General features: G+C 34.3%; 1 protein-coding gene across 3 annotated transcripts in view; it reads left to right on the forward strand.

Annotated features, from left to right (window-relative positions):
* UNC13C (unc-13 homolog C) overlaps window positions 1-17,042 on the forward strand; it is a 505,001-nt gene that overhangs the window by 243,542 nt on the left and 244,417 nt on the right. For all 3 annotated transcript variants that reach the window (XM_074327724.2, XM_074327725.2, XM_074327726.2), the window contains exons 10-12: window positions 8,401-8,570; window positions 11,326-11,441; window positions 13,592-13,755. In XM_074327724.2, coding sequence (XP_074183825.2) covers window positions 8,401-8,570; window positions 11,326-11,441; window positions 13,592-13,755 — 450 coding nt within the window. The remainder of the gene's footprint in view (window positions 1-8,400; window positions 8,571-11,325; window positions 11,442-13,591; window positions 13,756-17,042) is intronic.

Here is a 17,042-nt window from a genome sequence, read left to right on the forward strand (position 1 = left end):
TATTTTTAATCTTTTGAGGAACTGTCATACTCTATTCCATAGTGGCTGCACCAATTTACAATTCCACCAACAATGCACAATGATTTTCTTTTCTCTACATCCTCTTCAACGCTTGTTTTGTTTTGTTTTTTTTATAATAGCCATTCTAACAGGTGTGAGGTGACATCTCATTGTGGTTTTGATTTGCAGTTCCCTGATGATTAGTCACATTCAGCATTTTTTTATGTACCTTTCAGCCATCTCTATATCTTCTTTGAAAAATGTCTATTCAGATCTTCTGCCGCTTTTTAACCAGATATTTTTTTCTATTGAGTTGCATAAGGTTTTGATATAATTTATATATTAACTCATCATGAGATACATGATTTGTAAGTATTTTGTTCCATTCCGTAGGTTGCCTTTTCATTTTATTGACTTTTGTCTTTCATTTTGCCAATGTGGTGTATCTTATTGATTAATTTGCAGATGTGGAACCATCCTTGCATCCCTGGAATAAATCACATTTGATCATGGTTTATTGTCCTTTTAATGTATTGTTGAATTCTGTGTGCTAATATTTTGTTGAGGATTTTGTGTCTTTGTTCATCAGGCATATCAGCAGATAATTTCATTTCCTTGTGGTTTTGGTATCAGGGTAATGCTGTCTCATAAATGAGTTTAAAATGAGTTTAAAAGTATATTCCCTCTTCTTTCTCTTTTTTTCGGGTTTTTTTTTTTTTTTTTTTTTTTTTTTTTTTTTTTTTTTTTTTGGACAAGTTTGGTAGAATTCACCAGTGAAGCTGTCTGGTCCTGGACTTTTGTTCATTGGGAGGTTTTTGATTATTGATTCAATCTCCTTACTAGTAATCAGTCTGTTCAGATTTCCTATTTATTCATTATCCACTCTTAGTAGGTTGTATGTTTCTAGGAATTTATCCATTTCTTCTAGGTTGACAAACCTGTTGGGATATAATTATTCAATAGTCTCATATTGTCCTGTGTATTTATGTGGTATCAGTTGTAAGGTCTCCTTTTTCATTTCTCATTTTATTTATTTGTGCTCCTGCTCTTTTTGTCTCGGTGAGTCTAGCTAAAGTTTTTTCAATTTTATTTATTCTTTCAAAGAACCAGCTCTAAGTTTCATTGAGCTTTGCTACTGTCTTTTTAGTCTCTATTTTATTTATTTCTGCTCTGATACTTTTTGTTATTTGCTTTCTTCTCCATACAGTAGGATTCATTTTTCTTCAGGTGTAAAATTAAGTTGTTTGAGATTTTTGTCTCTTGAGAAAGGCATTTACCACTATAAACTTGCCTCTTAGAAATGCTTTTGCTGCATCCCATATGCTTTGAATGTTATATTTCCATTTTTGTTTTTCTCAAAATATTTTTGATTTTCCCTTTGATTTCCTCTTTGACCAAGTGGTTGTTTAGGAGAATATTGTTTGATCTCCACATATTTTGATCTGTCCTGGACAATGGTTCATGTGCACATGAGAAGAATGTGTATTCTGTTGTTCTTGAATGGAATGTTCTGTATATATCTGCTATGTCTATCTGGCATAACATGTCTTTAAGGACAATATTTCCTATTTTTGTCTAGATAATCTATGCATTTATATAAGTGGGGTATTAAAGTCCTCTACTGTAATTTTATTGCTATGTCTCTCTTTAAGTCTGTTAATATTTGCTTTATTTATTTAGGTGCTCTTGTTTGCCTGATGTGTAGTTGTTGATCAGCCAACATTTAGGGTTTTTTCCCAAGAAAATTGTTCCATATGTAGCTGTAGACTCAGAGTGTTCATTAGAAGAGGTGAGTTCAGATATCCCTATGTTGGCATCTTGAACCAGAACTTCTGCATTTTGGTTTTGTTTGTTTTGTTTTATTTAAGCATAGAAGATATGTATTTAAACCATATGCAGAAAACTCTAAATATAAAAATATACGCAGTGAGACCATATGCAAAGTTGGAATAAATAATTGTAAGACAATTAGTCATTTGGATGGCTGCCAAAAGAAAATTGGACAAACAATGATTGGCTCCACAGAGATATGTTACCTGTGAATTATTAAAAACAAAACTTAATACACACATACACACACACACACACACTCACACACACACACACACACACACACTAATCCTGATCCCAGAAGGGGGAAATGTTTTCCTTTAATTTGGGAAGGAATAAAATATCTTATTCTCATGGAAACAAAACCAGTCCTCCCTTAACAATGAAAAAACATAAAATTAGACATGAACTACCCTATAAGAAGGGAATTATTATTAATTAAAGGAGATATTCAAAGCAAATGGTTCTAACAGTATTTATTTATCAAAAGCTTGTACAATAAAATATCTATTCTCTCATGATAAAAAAGGCAGATTCACTAACTGGTAGACTAAATAGGAGTCTTGGTTAGTTAATTAATTAGGCTGGAAATGGTCTAGTAGAATAAGATTTACTGGGACTGTACTTTTTCTCTTTATTATATGTGATACATTTTCTATTGTATCTGAAGATATTTTTCTTGCTGTCAAATGTTGTTTGGTATATGAGCCTATGTATTCACATCTGAAATGCAAACCTTTTTATTTTCATAAAAGTCAAGGTTTGTAAAACACATGTTAGTTAAGGAACAAAATAAAGTGTAATAAAAATAAAAAAAATAGTAACAGTCCATAAATTAAACTTATTTTAAATCATTTCATGTACTATCAGAAAATTATTTTAGTAGGTTTTTTATTATTTTCCCACTTGGCTCAATTAGAATTGCATTCAGAGATTTATCTCCTTCAACAGAAACTCCAGGTATAGGCATCTGAGTGCTAACATGGTAACTCAGTTATCCCATCAAAGAACAAAGCTATTCTATCTTCCTGTTGTAACATCTTTAGTGAAGACTGTTCTACATCCATGTTCCAGAGTAAAAAAAAAAGAAGAAGAAAATAGAAGAAAAAGGACCAGAAGATTTTTGTTCATATCTCGTTGGCAGAAATATGTTAAGTGCAAAGGAGGCTGGGATATTGCATAAAAGTAGGAAACAGAAAAGAGAGGTTGAAAAGTTGTTGTGTGAACGAAGTTACAGTATCTGCCACCTCCCACCTCTTTCACTGTTCAGTAGTTACATGCAAACTTTCTACTTCTGTGTTTAAATGATTTCATCCTCTGCCTTGCACGGTAAGTAATCCCCAAATTATATCCAAGTCGCAGCATTTAGCTTTGAAGTCCAGGATTTCTGGGTAGTCTCTCAGTTCCAGGTTTGTTTCTTTGTGATGCTTGGACAAGTCTTCTTCCTCCAACAATCCCAATTTATTATTACACAGAGAGAAGGAGATAAGATAATAGCTATTTTAAAAGTCTCACTCAGTAAGAGGGAAAGTGGGAAATATATGACTATTGTTAGTAGATAGCAAATATAAAGTCCTGCTGGATAGGTATTCTCAGGACTTCCTATCCTAGCAGAGGAAGTTAGTTACTTGACTAGATAATCTGGCAGGCCCTGGTACTTTTTTGGGGGGAGTGAATACCTTTTATCCATTTTCCTCTAAGTCCTTGGTTAATATCTGGGGAGCTCTTCCTTGTATAATTTGTCAGTACATACACTCTAGGCAGGTACCATGTAAAGTGAACGTCAATAAAATAGAGCTCTAATAATAATTAAAAGGCATTACAGATACAGTAACCACAAATTGGAACTGTCTCGAGAAATCCAGGCATATAGTCTTTCTAGTTCATACGAGACTCTGCTTGACCCCCCACTTTCTATTGCTGTCGCTTCAAGAACTCAGAAATTACTTTAAGTACAGCTGTAGTCAGCCAAACTGGAAGCACACATGGCAGTACTATTTCCTGGAAAATATACCAGGCTTTTAGGAGATAGGTTTCATAAGCCTAGAAATTTTAACTCTTTCCTACTGGTTCCTCTGTTCTGACCAATTCCTCTCCCTTAATCTAATGGCTGCTGCTTTAGGCTCTGCAAAATAGTATGCCAGGGTGAGATTACAATGCCATTGTTCTGACTTTTACCATCAAATTCTCCTTCATTGTCACTCAAAGATGTTTGAAAAGCCCTGGGGCAACAGTTTTATGTCCTTTTGAAGTTGCAGTTACAAACCTCTGCATGTGTGGGTACATTTTTGTGTTCAGAAGCAGCTGGCTTGTCTCAACCCTGCAAGGTTTCAAATTAAGATATTCTCAGTCAATTTATATTGCAGGACACAAGCAGAGTGAGCCTCTTTTAGCATAGCTGTGCTCCCTCGTGTGTCTGCTTACAGACTGTCTAGCTCTACTGAGTGCATCTCTACTGTAGTGCATTTTTGAAAGCGGCAAGATTTAATGAGCACATGCAAACATTCTGAATTTTAGTTCTACCATTCACACTAATAAAAAAACTTCAGCTGGCATATGGTTGGGGTTCCAAGGTAGGGCAATCAACATTTTGACCAGCTGTTTCGTTACTGCATTTTAAAATGCATTGGCTTTCCAGCCTGAGGTAATTAAATCTTTACTGTCTGCCCATATCATCTCACTGAGTCAATTCCATATTTTAAGTTCTGTAATTGCAGCTTCCTTAATTCTTTTAAAATTACAATATTAGTATTCTTAGTTACAAATAATAGAGTTTATTCTAGTACTCTAGTTAGCTTATGCAGAAAAAGACTACTTCTACTTCGTAGACTTTTAGGTCACTCAGGAAATTTTGGAGAAGTCAAAGTGCCAGCCTCTGAAGCTACTTTACAGAAACAATGTCCAGTCATATCACGGGGTTTCTTTGGCGAAAACACCATTGCCACTATTGACCAATACTTTCAACCCTCAGGACTAAATACCAGAAACTCTGCATCAAGTACTAAATCTGCCACCACCACTGATGCCAAAAGAGCAAAGCCCCAGTTTATATAGCCAATCCCTCATTTTGCTCAGTTTGAGTTCAGATGTTGCTTGCATGCCGGTCAAATATCTGAACCATAGCTACAAAGGCATCTAGCAACGTGAGTTATCTAACTTCAGTCTTGAGAGGATGAGGGATATAGCCAAAATGGAAAGAGTGTGTTCAAAGATGCTAGGCATTCATACGTGATGACTCTCCACTACACTATCTTAAACTAAATCTCTGGTTTTAGAACCCATTTCAAAATCCTCGTGTAATTTCCAATATTTGAAACAGCAGTCCCACTGCTGTCTTTATTCTGTAGAGGTCAAAATATAAGTTCCTGATGGTTGAAACCTAAAACAAGAGCAAATATTGTTTATTTTTTAATATTCCTCAAAAACAGCTCTTTGGAAACTATAAAGAAAAGAGGAACTGGTCAGCCTTAAAAAAAAAAAGAAAAGAAAAAATATCACTTCTCAGCCTTTTGGCTAAGATCAAGTGTAAAAAAAAAGAAAAAATAGAACCTGTGATAGTAATGTAAGATGTTAACAATAGGGGAAGCTGGATGTGGGACATTCAGTAATTATGTACTCTATTTGCAACTTTTCTGTAAATCTGAAGTTATTCCAAATTGAAAAGTTTTCTTAACTAACAAATGAAAAATAGAATCACTGAGAAATGCAGAGATTGAAATTTTCTGCAGCAAAACCACAAGCATATTTACAGTGGCACATCATTGACAAAACATTAGATTTCTGTCTCCTAGAACTTAAATGAACTCTGGTGATTTATCAAAAGTTGACAAAAAGGGACTTCTTTCTGCTTTTATAATGTTTTGGGTTTTAAGTTTATGACAGTGGTAACTATTTTTCCTCATATGCTTAAGTTTTCTTTCATTATTTTTTTCTAAGATGAGAATGAGGCAAATGATCTGGTAGTTGGGTTTTTGTTTCTACATAGACTGTTTTTTGATAGCAAAGAAATTAAAACCTTAGTCATTTCTAATACAAATTTTGGGTAAATTGCCAAAGATTTCACTGTGTATTTTTTTTTTTTTTTTAATACTTTGGTATTCCAAGTAGGTGGGAGACAGCTGTGCTATTATCCATTCTGACTGCTCTACTTGGTTGAAAGTGCGTGTTGTAAGCTTCTATGAATACGGTGTCATGGATTAATTCTTTCCCCCTCCCCACCATTTCCACCTCATTTTACCAATAAAATATCTATCAAAACTGGAGACTTTTTGATAATTGTTATATTTGTAAGAATGATAAAGCTATTTTTCCTTCAAATATAGTAAAAGGGATTTCATTTTGGCAAAACTTGGCAGATTTTTTTAATTCATATTTTTTGAATGACAGATACATGCTAGAAACTGTTTCAAGGATAGAGATACTAACAAACATAGGCTCTAACTCCTAAAAGAACTTATGGAATAATGACATTATAATAATATGACTAATATAGATCAAACATGATGTGTCTATCGCTGTGCTAACTGCTGTAAGACATTATTTCACTTATTTTCTATAAAAATCTTATAAGATAGATACTATTTCCCACATTTTATAGATAAAGAAACTAACATTCATAGAGATTAAGTCATAGAAATAGTAGTTCTCAACACTGTCAGACCCAGTGACCTTTTTATATAAAATTTATGATTTTTTAAATTCTGAAACAAAATTTAAAATTTTATCAATATAATTTCAAAAATCAATATAATCCTATTATATAAAGGAGAAATAAAAGTAGTCTAACATGTATTTTAATAAGTAAGGGTAGACACAACTAGCCTAGAATACATAGCTTAATGAACACATGCTTAGATGGAATTAGCATGAATGTGACCACCTCAAATGAAGACTGATACAAATATTTTGATTTAAATAATTTGAATGGTTTTGACATCAGTAATGTAATTTCTCAAAATAGAAAACAACCCTTGGTAAGGTTCTAAATAACAACAAAAAAATTTTACTTTGATTAGTGATTTATATACTGATGGTTTGCCAGGAAATTTCAGTGTCCAGTAAAACATGCAAAAGAGTAGGTGTTTTCATATAGCGATAAGTCCCAAACTGAGTTTTTTTACCAACAGGTTTTGTGTCTTCTTCCATGCCTTAGGGTCGTTTCAAATCATGTGGACAGTCCTGTAGAAAGTAGGGTGTCTAAATCCCTGACCTAGTCCACTGAATTCCAGTAGTGCCTTTCAATGTTTGTGATAACCAAAAATGTCCCAGACATTGCCAAAATGCTCTGTGTTGAAAACTCCCACCTTTAGAAATAGTGGGGCTATGATTTGCACACTGGCATGTCAGACCTCACCTCAAATCTCATTTTTTGTGTGCTACATTAGTGATTAATGGAGAGACAGTATATTGTCAGGAGTTCTTAAGTAAATTCCGTACCATGAGCCTATTTGGCAATCTGGTGAAGACTATGAATCCTTTTTCAAAATTGTAGTTTTCAAATGCATAAAACAAAATACATAAAATTGAAAATAAGATAAATTAGGTCGATTTAGTTTTAGTACGGTAAAGGTAGTTATAAGTAATGTGTCACGTTGCATAGCACTTGTAATTTTATATGTAAATATCTGTGGTTTTATTGGTGACAAAAATCTTACAGGTACTGATAATACTGCTGTGGTGTGTTGCCTATATTCATAATTGAAGGAAACTAAAGAGGACGTGTTTTATTATTATTATTTTTAATCCAACCTCAGAGATGCTCAGAACTCATTCACTAACCCCAGGGTAAAGACCAGAGTATATAAGTGAATACATGTACAGAGTAAATTGGCAGGTCAGGGTTGATCAAATTAACTGGCTCAAAAAGCTGTAGAAAAAGTTATGAAGAGCAGGTGATTAGTTGATTCTTAAGGAATGATTAGTTAGCAGGCAGAAAAGCATAAGGAAGAGTATATACAGAAGTCATAGGGTCAGGAAAGACCATATATGTGTGGGCAATACTAAGAAGTTTGCTTCAACAAGGGCGGGGAACCTGAAAATAAGGGATGGACTAAAATGTGCAACTTCTCCTAAAAACCAGAATTTTGTCCTCATTTTACTGGACTTAACAATATACGTGTATGTGTACTGGAAATTTTAGTTTATCAAATAGGCTATGTGACATCCACTTTCTCAATACCCATTGCAGTAAAATTGGCTTCATATTTATGGTGCAGAATTTTCCTAGCATGAATATGTTGTTGTAGATAACTGTTGTGAATAAGAAATATTTCATAGAGAAAATATCCCAAAGTTTTCTGACCCAAACTTGCTTATATCTAGTTCAGTTAAAGGAAAGAGGGGGAATAGGTATGATTTTCTCTGATTAACATTATTTAGCTAACACAACTTTTCTTCAATATCCCTGATACCTGCAACATCCCATGGATGAAATGGGTCAGTGGGAAGTCTCATTTCTTATGTGATATGCTATGCCTTTCTGGATTAGATAGACTTAAAATAAGTTGCTAACATCAAATGCCACTTAGAGCAGTTGCCAGTGGTTGTTAACTTATCCACATTTATTTTCAGTGAGTGCCATAATTCTACAGATCGAATCAAAGTCAGAGTGTGGGATGAAGATGATGACATTAAATCCAGAGTAAAGCAACATTTCAAAAAGGAGTCAGATGATTTTCTGGGACAAACAATTGTGGAAGTGAGGACCCTGAGTGGAGAAATGGATGTCTGGTACAACCTAGGTGACTATCTGAAAAGCAGTTAAATAAAATACCAGAATATCTGTGGCACGTATTGCATGCCCATATAGATAAAAAATAATGAATGCCTTTCTAGAAAATGCTGTAGGACTTTAAGCAGTTTAGTTTCACTGGAAACTAAAGGTAATAATTATTTATTCAAATTCAGCATTATTGAAAGACATTGGTAAATTTGAGATGACAAGAGAAAAGTCTTTCACAGAATCAACTGGGTGTCTTTTAGGAGAAAAATATTATCCCATTCTTAATTTTTAAATCATGAAATGTAGATCCAGAAATCTTTGCCAAATGTATTGAAAACAATCAACCTATGACTTAATACTGTTTGACTTATTTCCTTTGAGTCCCTTAATGAATTTTGGCAAAAAAGAAAATGTGTGTTTTGGATAGCTTTCAAATGGTGATATGAACTTGGCTTTAGCTGTCAAAGCCAAGTATATGTGTGGATTTACTCGTATGTTTACTCTAATTATGAGAATATGTTTAATCGGCATGATTTTTAAATGAAATTTGAATATGGAACCAAAAATTAAATAAATATAAGTCTTAATTTGACTTTTACTAGAATTGAATCATAACCTACGCTCTTCAGTGATGATTGAATAATAGTGGAAATATATGAATAACCTCAGTTTCTGTAAGGATATGATCCAAATTTTCTTAATCTTATCATCTGAAATGTTTTAATTAAATTTGTAAGGGCTGGTTGTGAATCAAAGAAGGGTTTACATAGTTCGAAGATTACAAAGAGTTTCCATTTAGGATATCAGTATATTTTAGCAAATTAAAGAGTGCTTTTGGGTTTTTAAAAACCTACATACTTCAAGTAATGTAATATTTGACAAAGTAAAAGGAATAAGGTCACATAGAATTAATGAAACTCTAAATTACATAATAATTTAAAGAAGGAGATACATATAACTTATCTGAACACAAAATTCAAGCTAGACTAAGAACTCGTTATCAAAAAACACTTTATTTTAAAGAAATCTTCCTTAAAGAGAATTGCTGCATCTATATTATTGGCCTGCAACTTTTACCTCAGTTATAATGATCATCTTCCCATATCTTGTTTATGCTATTAAATAGCTTTATATGTGAAAATAGAGATGTTAGGCAAGGGTAAATAAACTTCAGGCCATTAATTCTGTCATACTCACAAATTGTGTTTTAATTAAAGTAGTTTGCCTATACATAGACTTTTTTTCTATAATAATAAGTTAGCATTTGAGGCAGTGAATATTCATAATAGAAATTCTTCTAATTGTTTTTTTGACAAAACATACATGGGTATAGTGTTCAGTTTGCCAGTGTGCTGTTAGAAAAACCAGCTACCCAGCTGTCATGCTGAAGCTGCCCTTCAGTCTATGGAAAGGAAAACAGGATGCAACACAACATGGAAGCCTTTGCCTGCTCACTCACAGTTTGTACTTATGTACCCTCATTGCTGGTGTTTGACCTTTCAAAATAGAGAGAAAGGGAGGAATGGAGGACAGGTTTTAGCTGTGTGTAAAATCTTTCAGTGGTTTCCACCCACATGAGTACCATGTTTTCATTCTTTGTACAATGTTCCTCCTTCCTAATCACTTAGAATTCATCCCACCATGCACCAGAGGACTTGGCCAGAAGCCCTAGGCATCCAAGCAGACCTGTGTCCCCTGAACCAATTGGGATGATGATACTTAAAATCAAAGAACCAGTAATGCTGCCCTGGGGCTCTGGAAAGAAATCTGTGACAAAATTTCCTAGGATATGCATGCAATTTCTCTTGGCCCCAGCACAGAACTTTAATATTTGTTGAGAATCAACTCTTACCCCGTCATTAAGTGAAACTCTCATGATCCTGGAAGTCCTGAGGGAAGAATTTTCATAGCACAATGACTATTAAATATTAACAATAAAACATCAGCAGACGTTTCATACGAAGAAAGTAGACTTCATGATTTAACATTATCACATATGGCTAAAAATACAGTTATACATAGAGGGTCAGTTAAAGAAATCTTTACCACTGACTTTGTGTAAATTTGTGAAATGGGTGAGCTTGCCTCTTTATGTTTCTTCTGGGATGTGAGTGTCAAATGTAGGTCCACTACTTACATTCATACTCTAAGAATTTTGTGACTATGCTTTTATTTCTCAAAGCTACTGATCAGTTTATCTTGGACACTTGTGTGCATGCCCACACACATATTATTTGACTGAATTAACTGCATATTAATTCCATTCAAATAAACAGTTAATCCCGCACTCATGAGTAAACAGAGACTGTAGGTCTTTATGAGTCACTAACAAAGAAAATGATTAATAACTTTTTTTTTATAGCCAGAGCTTTGACTCATGTTTTCAAGCACAAAAAGAAAGAAAAGGGGAACCTTTTAGGTAAAATGCTTTCCTGGTTAATTTTATCTTTAAGTTATATTTCTTTTAATTGCCTAAATAATTTAATTTCATTGTATAAACTAATCAAGTACACAGAAATTTATATCAGAATGGCAGGGTCTTCTGATTAAGCTTTTCTGTATGAAGTATCTATAAGGTGGTCTGACAATCTCAAGGACACAATAGGCACATTATTTCAAATTGTATTTACCAGACTCATTATGGCTAGATAATAATCAAACCTGATATAGAAAAAACAGGTTTTTAGCAATGTAAGCCTCTTCTCAAGCTTTTGAGAAATTGTGTGAGAAATATGGTATTGTCAAAAATGACAGACCACTTTTTGCTTTCTCAGAGAAACGGACAGATAAGTCAGCTGTATCTGGAGCCATTCGATTGAAAATCAACGTGGAAATAAAAGGAGAGGAGAAGGTTGCTCCATATCATATACAATATACATGTTTACATGAGGTAAGTAAATTTAATTGTATTAATAATAATAATAATAATAATAATAAAACTTAGAATTTGGTCTTGATTATGGATCATACAACAAAATATTTGACTTACAAATACAGTTGAATTAGGTTTGTGGAGTTGTTCCTGGGTTCTTACTCTGTACTAAAGTGGTAATGAGCCAGGGTATCACACAGCCTAAGAATTGCCCCCCGGAAGAGAGGGCAGGTGTCCTCTACAGATATTAAGAAGCAAGGCAATAAGACAATAATGAATAAGTAGACCAAATGAAATTATCGTTCTTCCAAGGAGGGAAAGAATATTAAAAAGCATTCATTGAAGAAATGTCATGGCAAATATTGAGGAACCATTAACAATATAGTAGTTTCATAATGTAGGAAAAGACCCAAATCATGATTGTTTTTGAGAACTCTGAGTTAGCGTTCAGGTTTTAGTGAAGATCTAATTAGGAGTATTGTTTACAACTAGAAATATAGAATTATTGATGTTGTATCAATGGCTTTGGGGAACCAATGGAATACACAGTAAATTTTCTTCCATTTTCTGAGTACAACAAAGCCTTCATGCACATTGAAGCCTTCTCCATTTTAACTATCTTTTCACACATATCTGGGGATGAAGAGTGTCGAATGTAGTTACCCACTCCTCGTATTAAAGAATATACCCACACAAAAGTAGGGCCTGGCTGGCTTAGAGAGGTAGAGGCCACCCATTTTGAATCTAAAGGGTAGAATGACCAATTCCCTTTTGTCTGTGTATCTATGCCTCAGCGTAGACACACAGACAAATGATCTTGAGCTTTCATTGAATACTTTGCATCGAAGAACTTAAAGGAGTTTCCAGAACCTTTCTCTGATACAAGTGACACTTACGTCATGTATCAAAAAATATGAGGCGAAGCTGAGGAATGCACCTTTCCCTGTGTTCAAAGAGAAAATACCTAACACAGAAAAAGACAGTTGAGAGAATCTTTGCATATTATTTTTCCTAAATGTATTAATATCTATGAAAGTTTATATGTCTCATTATTTGCACTCCATTTTACTAAAGAAGGAATGAGGAACAGTCTTTCGGTCTTTTGCACATTACACAGTAATTAAATATAGGACCTAAGCTTAATTTCCTGACTACAATCTGTCCAGTATTATCATTCCTTCAAGAAAGGTTAAGTTTTCAGAGCAATAAATGGGAATCCCTTGAACTGGCAGGATGGGGAGCCAACTCTGGCCTTACAGTGTGGGCAACTGAGATTTGGGTTCAGGGAAATAGCACCATGTTTCCCCGAAAATAAGACCTAGCCAGACCATCAGCTCTAATGCATCTTTTGGAGCAAAAATTAATATAAATCCCGGTATTATATTATTATAAGACCAGGTCTTGATATTATATGATGTGATATGATATGATATGATATGATATGATATGATATGATATGATATGATATGATATGATACTGGGTCTTATATTAATTTTTGCTCCAAAAGACGCATTAGAGCTGATGGTCTGGCTAGGTCTTATTTTCGGGAAAACACGGCATTGTGCTTTGCTTTTCAGTCTTTTCTGCTGGTCCAGGAACCAAAAAGAACTGAAATCCAAGAAAGTGTCCTTCATTGACCCAGGCTGCATCCATGCAGCAGTTTCTAAACTTATTAGAAGCAAAAAGAAATTGAACATAGTGAGTTATTCCATTACAAAATTCTCAAACATTCATTTTCAACCTCAATTCATTGTTTTGAAGCCAAAGCCTTTGGTATCATTTACATACTTAAAATCTGTAGTAACATAGCCAAAATCTGGTTATTCATCCAGGGCTCTAGCATTGACTCAGAGCCCATGAGTGTGAAATATGTTCTAGCATTTACAAATGTTTACATACAAAAACTTTCACTTCCTTCAAAAATGAATTGGTATGTATGAAACATTTGAATCATTGATTCTGTGTAGAACCAGACAGAAATAAAGTCAAAATTTGCATAAAGATGAGGTTAGTTAGAATGGAAATCCAAGCTATTCCTATTGCTTATAGATGCTGATGAAACATTAGATGCAATTACAAAGCAAGTGTCATTTACTGAAAGTTACAGTTAAATATTTCCGGCCTATTCTAAGGAATTACTGAACAATTGAAAACCACTTACTTTTAGAATCTGTTCCATTACTTGACTGAAGTGAAATCTAATGGTGCAGTGAAAATCCCAGAGGTCAAAGGGGATGAAGCCTGGAAGGTTTTCTTTGATGATGCTTCCCAAGAAATAGTCGACGAATTTGCCATGCGTTATGGGATTGAATCCATTTATCAAGCAATGACGTAAGTACTATAAAACATCTGTGTTCAAACATCTCTGTTGAAATCCGAAGGAAAAGAAAGAGTGCCCATCTCCCTTCTAATACAAATGAAATTTGGTTAAAAAGACAATTGTATTTTAATACGCCAGTTTGATGCTGGCTACCCTCTCTTGCATCTACCTATAGAGTATTAAAGATTTGGTAATTCACTACCACTATCTTCCCAGCCCTTAGTGTTTTCTCAAGGTGTGGTCCCTTGACTAGCACCATTAACAGTACCTGGGAATTTAGGAATGCAAATTCTCCAGCCTACCCTAGACCTACTAAATCAGAAACTCTGAGGGTGGGGCTCAATGATCTGTGTTTTAACAAGCCCTACAAGTAATTCTCACATACTTTAAAGTTTGAGAACCAATGCCTATTTGATTGAAGTGCATTGTCCAAAGTTACAAAGCCTACTAATGTCAGGGACATATCTAGACCCATTACATTCTCTTGACCCTAACATTACACTATATTATTCCTTCCTATATTTATATCATTGCTGCTAACTCAGTAAAACCAAGATTTACTGAGTACCCATAGAATCCAAACACTACAGTAAATACAATGCTACAGAAGTGACTCAACAAACACATAACCATTACTGAGGAGTTTAAGGATTTAGAATTGGATTGTTTGCCTATAGTTTACCTTTTGAAACCTGATCTAAGATTCTAAGTGCACTTTTTCATATACATGCCACGTATAATATGTAACCAATAATGTACATGCTGGGTCTTACACCGTATTTCCCCAAAAATAAGACCAGGTCTTATGTTAATTTTTGCTCCAAAAGACACATTAGGGCATTTTTTCAGGGGATATCTTATTTTTTCATCTACAAAAATCTATATTTATTCAAATACAATCATGTCATCTTCTGGAACATTGTCATAATGTACTAAATGTGTCCGTCTGGCTGACGATCTTAACTGGGGCTTATTTTCAGGGAAACATAGTATATTAGAAGAGAGTTCTCTCGTATTAATGATCAAATGATATTTTCAAATGAACCAAATAGATACTGGCCCAGATAATCAGTCATTTTCAACCATCTCAATGATGTATGTGTATTGCACCAAAATCACTGCTCTTCTTCAAAGTTTAATGTGCATAGCATTTGATCACCAATCATAATTCTGGAACAGCATATGTAAAAATTAATTTCTTTAAATGTTTTGACGAAGTATGTGTACTTTTTCACTTTACAAAATGCACTACTGTTAAATAATAAAGATGTATAGATTCATAGATATGAAAAGAAGGTTAGAAGTCACCAAATGGAACCTCCCTCCAAATCAGGAAACCCTGTTATTGCATCCTGACTAGTGGCTTCATCCTTCTGCTTTCTCACATCCAGCAACAGGGAGCTCACTCCTTTACAGATACCTATTTGTAATTGAGTAGCTAACATGGAGTCTGTAACTTTGCCATCTGCTGCATCCCTTGTCAATGGCTATAATAATTCAGCAGAATACCTACTAAAAAATTGTGCAATTTCAATGCAACTATTGACAGTCTAAAGTAAACAAAGTGGTCTGACAAAAGAGATTTTTAGAAAGCACAAAAACAAATAATACCTTCTGGAAAGAATCCCAGTAAAGGAAGGATCACGTTAGATTTATTGCAAATATCTCTGTGAGCTGATTCGGATTTCTTCATTTTCATGTTTTTTATATTCTGAGCACAATCACGTTAATATAGAAAAATGGTAAAATTATGATAGTTTAAAAGAGGAGAGTCATCTCTCCTTCATTTTATCACTTATATTTTTCTCTTATCTTTTCACCTATGTAAACAGCAACAATAAAACAGTATTTTTGGATACTTATTGGTATCAAATGACCTGCAGGTGAATTTGGTCCTATCATATTTATAATACTCAATTTTGACAAATTCCCTCCTCACACTACAAATTAGTCTAAAGCAGGGGGTTGGCAATTTTTTTTTTTTTTTTCTGTAAAGGGCCAGATAATAAATATTTTCAGTTCTGTGTTTCCTGTGATCTCTGTGACAACTGCTCAACTCTGCACGCCTAGTGCAAAAGCAGCTGTAGTTATCAAGTAAACAAACGGGCATGGCCATTGTTCTGATAAAACTTTATTTTAAAAACAAAAACTATGGACTGGGCTTGGCTCTGGACCCCAGATTGTCAACTGCTGGTTTAAAGAGTGAAAGCAAGACAGGTAGGCCTCAGGAAAAAGAATGCCTTATTTTTGTGTGTGTGATAAATTGACAATTGCATTTTGATGACAACAGTATGTGGCAGATTCTGTCTACTTGTGGTTATACTTTTGGTTTGATATTGATATTTTTATTTAATCAATGTTTCTTTTAGCATTAAGTATGCCAAGATGTCCCTAACATTTCCCTTGCCTTGACCAAACTTTAGACAGGCATCTTTCTAACTCAAAGCCCCAGACCTCCTTCTCACTTTCATCCTCACAGAATCCAGAGGCCTCTAACCTTCCTTTTCTTAGAGCATTTACTTTAAAAAGCTTATGACTGTAAATTCTTTCTCTGACCTTTTGAGATGTAAACCTTTTAAAAGACACCTGTCAGTTTTACAACTCAGGACTCGCTTTCTCAAAAACCTGGGCGAGCCATCCGTTTTGAAGGTAATCATCAAGGAAGGTCGGCCCCTGTCTCTCAGTGTCTGTGGGAGGATAGAAGCTTAACGGTCCCTTGCTCCAAGGTGTAATACTACCTCCCGTCCAGAGGATAAGAGAACATGTTTGTTTTAATTTGGGTAAGGCCCATTAGCAAACAGGTGACTAGGATTCTACCCACACCAACTCTTAAAAATTTTCCGCTCCATTCCACACCTCAAGTTTTAAAACCTTCTGCATCTTTCATTTCAGTGGAGTTGAGTTCAGACTGAGTCCTGGTTTATCTTTCTTATAGCACAGCCTTGAATAAAAATTTCCTTTCCTAACTTTGTCCACTGCAATTTTTGCTTTAATGGTACAAACTTTACCATCTCACCAGAAAAAAAATGCTATTTTTTTGACAATCTATAATTTTTTAAATAATATCTTTTGTATTTCAATTATAGTTATACAAAATATTATATTGGTTTTAGGTGTACAAACTAGAATTAGACATTTATATGACTTAAGACGTGATTACGCTAATAAGTCTAGTACCCATCTGACAAGATACATAGTTATTATTGACTATATTCCCTGTGCTGTACCTTATCCCCATGACTATTTTTATAACTGCCAATTTGTACTTCCTAATCCCTCCCCCTTTTTCAACCATCTA

This window comes from Rhinolophus sinicus, chromosome 3 (genome assembly GCF_057876585.1).
Source record: "Rhinolophus sinicus isolate RSI-liver-muscle chromosome 3, RSI-T2T, whole genome shotgun sequence".
NCBI classification, from domain to species: Eukaryota; Metazoa; Chordata; class Mammalia; order Chiroptera; family Rhinolophidae; genus Rhinolophus; species Rhinolophus sinicus.